At 43.6% G+C, this 7,500-nt stretch overlaps 1 protein-coding gene across 1 annotated transcript; it reads right to left on the bottom strand.

Annotated features, from left to right (window-relative positions):
• Positions 1 to 3,398: 3,398 nt before the first annotated feature.
• LOC137981567 (uncharacterized) lies at positions 3,399 to 4,235 on the bottom strand. Its single transcript, XM_068828661.1, has one exon. It carries the CDS (start codon positions 4,233 to 4,235, stop codon positions 3,399 to 3,401), a length of 837 nt encoding a protein of 278 aa, XP_068684762.1.
• Between the last annotated feature and the right edge of the window lie 3,265 nt (positions 4,236 to 7,500).

Below are 7,500 nucleotides of genomic sequence, written 5' to 3'. Positions count from 1 at the left end.
CCTCCCTTATTTCACTCGGCAGTTTGTTCCAAAGTGATGGCGCAGCAGCAGTGAAAGCCCTGTCACCGAGTGTTTTCTTAGTTTTCGTGGACATTAGAATCAAGTGACATTAAGTCGAGGCTATGACCAGAAGGACCACCAAACAAGTCTAGGACCTTATTCCAACACTTGGGTGACAGCATAGAGTCCGAAGCTGACACATTTCTTGAAAATGCATCCGCTCCCTTGTTCGCTGAAGCGACAAATGACATGGTTAAATGGAGATTCTTTTCCTGGGTCTTCTTTGGAACCGGATACATGCCACGTGCGCGTCCGTCCCTGCCCATCCATGTATGTAAAACTGCCTGATTATCCACCTGGACATGAACTCGACAATGCCTTATCTCTGCAGGCCATGCCTCGAGCACCTTAGCTACCGCCCAAAACTCTTTAATGTTGATATTCTCCTTGGTGAATCACACCAGCCCAACGTGATTGAGAAGCATCTGTTGAGATTTCAATTGCAACATGTTTTTCCAATCGCCACGGAACATGACCAGTCCAATCATGTAAGAACCTCCAGAAAAGGATCTCCTCCTTAAGCGCTGGGGTAATTTTTTTCGACAGTCAGCGGTAGTACCAATCAGGCGGGGGGGGGGGGGGGAGACCACACCAACCTTCCCCCACATGCGAACCGCTCTAGTCAATAGGCGTTCTTCCAAAGTGTGCGAAATGAAGTCAGAAAAACTTATTGCATGAACTATGATTACCCATGACCCTTGCCGGGGGGATATCACAATCATAGTGAACACCCCTGAACATTTATTTGAAGGGTCTCATGAAGTTAACAGCATTGACTCCTTTACTAATCTGTTGTAAGACCCTCTCCTGTTGCTCGTAGCGCTCTAAAATTACTTCTCAGGTATCAAAATGTTTATGAATTTCTCCCGCTTTAAATGTATCAGGGTCACTGAAAGAGATATCAGCCACTCGGCGCAAATCTCCACAAGAGTGCGGTGTACCTCATTGAGCAACATCTCAGGATCCATCTTTTCCTCCAGCCTTGGGGTTCCATCCAGAAGTACCGATTTGGTCGTACGAAGATCCGCCTTTCGACAAGCCGAGAATGGGTCAAATTGCCACACAAACCTTTGTTTTTTCCTCATAGGCTACAATCATCAAAAGAAAAACTATTATACTCGGCTAGGAGAACTAGTACTACTAGATGGAAACCCAAGCCCAGGGGAAATGACTCATCAGCCCGAAAAATCATGGCAACAAGGGAATGCCCTATAAGACAAAACGCTTGCTGAGTCATCCCACCGTTCAAGAATTAAAAGAAAATTGATTTTCGAAAGGCGCTCAAGACCAATGGAAGTACGTGTGTGTGCGTGTGTGTATGTTTGTTTAGGTAGGAGAGCGCACAGAAGAATAAAAACCTTTAAAAACACTTTGTTAAATGCCCTTTATTACAATTAACAAGACACAACAAATAACTAAAGTCCAGTCCATAATCCTTAGTCCTTAAACCGTTTCATAAATGCACAGATAGTCGATCGCCAAATGTTCAAAAGTACACAAAACACATTTAATGTCCTTTTTAGAATCCAATGGCGCTTGATCAAACGGACAAAATCTTGCAAAATGTCCTGGTCTCCCACATGCAAAGCATTTTGAATTAAAGGGTCTTCTACCCCTTCCCCTATGGTAAGGGCGTGATCTTCTCTGCCCTCTTTCCTCTTTTAGGTCATTAACATATTTCAACGCTTTCTCCACAACCTTAGCTACCTCCGCCTCTTCCTTGGTCGCTACCAACTTTATAAGTACGCTCTGAAGCGCTTTACTGCCAACCAGAGGACGGCACTGGCGTAGAATAATCGATTTTTTTCCGCCTCCGAATCCCCTTTATCCTTTGCAACATTTACGAGGTGCTTGAAAGCCGCCATAGCTGCATATTGATCAAACAGCTCTGGAGGTTTCTTTATCAACGCCTGAACACTCGCTAAAGCGGTCTGAACTATCTGACTGTCAGCAGATTGTTTCATTTGTTCCAATTCCTTCCTTAGCTGCACCAATTGCCAATTTATCTGTGGGATGAAAAGTAAAAACTAGAAATTCAGAGTCACCCTGCGTCACAACCCCCGTGTCAGATTGTCATTAACAGTGTAAGATATGCTCAAAGTCACAAACTCATTAATATTCGTACCACTTTGTAGACAAAAACCGTCACACCTTTTGGCTGGCGGACACATGCCCAGTGTCACCCCCTGATGAAACAAAATACCATGACAATTCTTAAGGTGCACACAGTCACACTTCTTATAAGCACCCAGGACTATCTCACTTCTTGGATGACACAGAGCACGGTCACCCAGCTCAAGAAGAGTCTGACCTCTTGGTGAACACAACAATTTACCTCTCCGTGGACATAACAATCTCGTCACTTGGGGGACACAACAAACTCATCTTTTGGTGGACACAACAGTCACACCTCTTGGACACAACAGTCACTCCTCTTGGTGGACACAATAGTCTCACCTCTTAGCGGACGCAACAGTCTCACACTCGGTGGACACACCAGTCTCACCTCTTGGTGGACACAACAGTCACACCTCTTAATGGACACAACAGTCTCACTTAATTTCCCCCTTTTTTTTAAATCACCTATTGGTTGATACAACAGACTCATGTCTCTCCTCTTCCAAATTCACCAGAATAAGAGAGAGAGCTGCTCTCACTCAACATAAATATATCTAAACACGGAAAGCCAGTCAGGTTAAATCTAGAATAAAATAAATACGGATTATGGTGCTAGAGACAAGGATAAAGAGGGCCAGGCGCGTCCAGGACTTAAAGGGAAAACTATCCCTGCCACAATAACCGAAACCAACAACCGAACAAAGAAAAAGGCCAACAAGAATGCCAAGTAATCGTGCATAAATTACCAGCCATGTGCTCCTAATAAAAACTGCGTCTAAGAAAACTACTGTAACATTACTAATGACAAATACGAAACCAAGCAAAGAACCAACTCCTTACCTTCGCCGAAGTGCTCTCAACCGAACTACTCTCTATCGGCACTGCTTGCTCTGAATTCGCCCTTGAAGGCTGTTGAGAACCAGAAGAAAAATTTTGACCTGAACCACTCGGTCTCGGAGGAGCCTCAACAGCAACATCAGTATTCGGTAGGCCGGCAGTATTTGGTTGAATTCTTTCAGCTATCTCTTCCACCTCTCGTTTGTTGAAATTGGTTGCAATACGCGCCTGGCCCTCAGCCATCTTTGGAGTTGTTTCTCCGAGACTTGAAAGCTTTACGTGCTTAATAAAGCATCGTGAGGGATCATGAATATTCAATGAGGTTGGAATACTACTTCTTCCAATAATGATAACTTGCGAGGTAAGTACATCATGTCGCACGATCACGAGCAGCCACTATTGCTTCTTTCCATGAGACAAAACCCAATGCGGTTCTTTCTTTTTCTGCGGATCTCCGCCCAGTCTCTTTCGGTCTGAACACGACTTCCTCTTCCATCTGGGGCCCACGTGAACGCTGTCTTGGGATGTTTATTTGGATCCATTCTGAGAACGTGGCCGATGAACATCCAGCGCCGCCGGAAGATTTGCTCACTGATGGTGCTGATGTTAGCCCGGTTTCGAATCTCCTCATTTGATATTTTTATAGGCCAATAGATCTTCATAAGCCTTCTCAGACTTTTATGTAGAAATACGTCTAGCTTGGTCGCATCTCTTTTAGTCATACACCATGTTTCACAACTGTATAACAGAACAGCTATAACGTTGGACTTAAAGATCTTCAGCTTAGTTTTCAATTTCAGTTGACTGCTCTTCCATATGTTTCTAAGCTTGCTGAAAGCTGCTCTGGCTTTTCCCAGTCTGCTTTTGATGTCTTCATCCGAGACTCCTTCCTGGGTCACTGTTCCTCCTACATAAACAAATTTCGACACCACTTCCAGTTCTTCTCCATCGAACTGGACCCTTCTGCCTGCAGTTTTGTTCCAGCACATCATCATTGTCTTTGCTGTGCTTATCTTGAGGCCTGTTATTTTTTCATAACGTCCCAGGTTGCTGACTTTAGTTTGGATATGACTTCTACTGCTAGAGATTAGAGCTAGGTCGTCGGCAAAGTCAAGATCTTCCAGGTAGCTGTTGAACTTCCATCTGATGCCTGTGTTCCCATGTTTGGTGGTCTTTCTCATAACCCAGTGCATAGCAATCAGGAAAAGAAACCCAGACATAAGGCCTACTCTGGGACTTTAAGTCGCCAAACTTAAGGCGAATTAAGAAAAATTTGACCAAACATCAGGTGACTTAAGGACGTTCGCGCCCATTCCTACTGCGCATTTTTTCGCGCATGTCACGCACACGTCATGCATAGCAGACCACGAAGGTAAACACGATGGTAAAGGCCCAAACATTTTCCACAAGAACGTGAAAGCATATGGCATCATGGGATAGCTGCGGAACCACGCCTTCTCGAAAATGTCACGCAATTCATATTCACTTACAGTGGCAAAACGACCACTGGCAGACATTTTGGCCGTCGAGGTGATTATCGGCTGATAACCCGAGATAGCAAGCCAATGAGAGCGCGCGATTTTGTATAATCACCTGTGTGTTTATACTAAACTTGTAATATTTCGATATAATTCTATGTCATCTTCAGACTGAGGTGAAATACAGGTAGCAGAAATTTAAATACTGCGAGATGGTACATCAGCATAATGCATCAATCAATTCAAGCGGTGCCCATCCCCCCCCCCCCCCTTCCCCCGGGCAACTGCTGGGCATTTGCTGAAGTTGTCAGTCCCGGGGTTGGGGCATTTGCAATTTTATCGCGGCCCGGGGGTGGGCATCACGTGTTAATAGTATCACAAAACAATCACAAAACAATCACTGACGTGAAGACTGCGTAAACACGACTACTTCGCATCAGGAACCCATGACCCGGAGCCTACAACTCTACTGTGTTCGTGTCACGGCATTTTCAAAGACCGATTTATTTTTAGATTGAATTCCCCGGTAATGAGACTGCCACAGGAGCCCGATGACCAATTACAAGAAATTAAGCTGACGTCATAGGGTCACCGAACCGGAACTGCCTTTGTTTTTTCCGGAAAAGATAGTCTAAAAATAGATCGGTCTGTAAAAATGACGTTACATAGTCCCAGTATGCGGGCTGTAGGCTCCGGGTCATTGGTTCCTGTTCGCATTTTGCATTCAAAACTAGCCTAGCAATTTTTAAATTCATGAAAGCGGAGTTAAATGAAACACTGAAGGGTTGCGAATTCAAATGATGCGATCTTTAAGACAGATCTTGCGAGCGTAAAATGGGATGAAAGATCATTTAAGATGTCTTGATTTTTGACAGACAAAGTAGCCTGCGAATACAGGCGCCTATTGGAAGGCGACGATACCCGGGGCGGGGCATTTGCCCTCTTTCTTCGTCCCCACCCCGGGGCATTTACACAGCTTATGAGTCCCCACCCCGGGGAATTTACCCATTTACAAAAAAAATGCTAATGCCCGGGGGTTAGCCCGGGGGGGGGGGGGGACGGGCACTGCTGGAATTGACTGATGTATAAGCACGTGAAAGTACAAACAAAGAACGAAACTGTCAAGAGAACAGGCATACTTCTCTACTGGCTTTTAAACTATTGTTCAAAGATGGTGCTGAACGCTTGATATGGTACGCTTCTTAAGTATATACTCACTCAGTGATCTTGGTGTTTCAAGCGATCTGATTGGTTCGCTATCTCGGAGTAATTGAGCATGATTCACTCCCTACGGAGTGAATAATGCTTGATCCAAACAAAACAAAATGGCCGGTGCAAACTCGCCAGCATTTATGATTCGGAAATATTGAGAGTACAAAATGATGCTGTGCTACAGAAGACAAAGAAGGCGACAAAATTTGGCCGTAAAGGTTTCAAAGGTAAGAGAAGAGTTCATACTTTTGCCAACCAGTGTTTGACCTCGTTTTCCAGATAATTATTGCTGAAAATTAAACAATCTTCACGCCAACAATTTGTTTCACTCGGAGTAATTCTCTCTTGTAGGGCTGGTCGCCCACCAAAACGAATATCTTACTGAAATCGAGGAATTAAAAAAATGTTTAAGAAAGTTCCACATGGTTGCAAGGAAACAAGACGGGTCATTTACATGACAACAAACTAACGCTCACCTAAATTAGAGCCACCATTGCGTGTGGATCCTTTACCAACTGTACTTTCAATTTCCATTTCAAATGAACCTCAAAAACTTTGATCGAACGGTGAAAATGTTTTAACAAGCAGACTTTCGATTTAGATTGCTGATTTAAACGGTGCTAAAAAACGATGCTGTTTGTGACGAGGATTTTAACGAAGATTATTTAGATTTGCCATGTTTGAAGCTTCTGTAAACACTTTCGCGCATGCTTTGTGCCGCTTGCACGTTTTCCACGCATGAATTGAGATGCCAATTAAATCGACTTTGGATGGTTTTTTCTGCAATTCACCTTTATCACTCGGCGGCCATTTTGGAGTCCTTGGGGAATAAAGGCTTTGTCTTTGCATTGTCTTCGCCCGTCCAGCCTCACATTGAATGAGAGGTTCGACGGGCAAAATCTTTTGTTTAGACATTGAGTGATATGGGTCTATTGTTGTTGAGATCACTTCTTGAGTATATGCTAAAACAATTATTCTTTTCAATATTGGTGAAAAGTGGCAGAATATTTACCTCGCCGCTTTGAGGCTCGGTAAATATTCTACCACTATTCACCTCGATTTCAATTGTTGATTGATAATTGTTAATTATATAATAATAGATCCCAATTAGCATCGCGGTCTGTTATATTTGTGTTACCACCCACGGTTTGGGTGAGAAATTGTTTGTTCATTGCAGTAGAGAGTGGGTAGCTCTCATTGATAAAAATGTCCGGTAAGTTGTAAAAAACCTTGTATGGGTTGGATCTGATCACAATAGCGCAGATGTTTATATATAGCGCTTTCTTTGTCCGTGAGCGCATGTTCTTGTGTGCGGACAAGCAAACTCCTGTTCGTTTTGCCGATGTACGAAGAATGGCAACCGGGGCAAGTGAATTCATAGAAATTATTTGATTGGCTTAATGGCGGCGTTTTGTCTTTAGTGCTTGTGAAGAAACATAATTTTGTGGTCTTCTCTTTTATGCGGATGTCTACATTCAAGTCGACGAGACATCTACGAATCTTCATTTTAAGCTTCTTAACAAGCTGTGTTGTTAGGTCGATGACGAATGGGATGGTAAGATAGATAGTTGAATGGTGGTTGCTGTGGCATTTCTACGCGATCGATCAGCACAATGAGGTTTTAAGGGAAGAATATTGTGAGCTTTTGTGGTACGGTAGCCGTTTTCATTCCTGCATCAGATATGAAAAATGTACATGCAACACTTAACCTGCATGAGAATTTCTGCGGATGTCTGGTTTACTACCCTGCGAGCAGAGTCTCTTTCGATCTTCCTAGATAAGTCGGGAAGAAGAA

The sequence above is a fragment of the Montipora foliosa genome, chromosome 13 (assembly GCF_036669935.1).
Source record: "Montipora foliosa isolate CH-2021 chromosome 13, ASM3666993v2, whole genome shotgun sequence".
Lineage (NCBI taxonomy): Eukaryota > Metazoa > Cnidaria > Anthozoa > Scleractinia > Acroporidae > Montipora > Montipora foliosa.
Note: the sequence above shows the minus strand (reverse complement) of the source record. Positions and strands in the feature narration are given on the sequence as shown.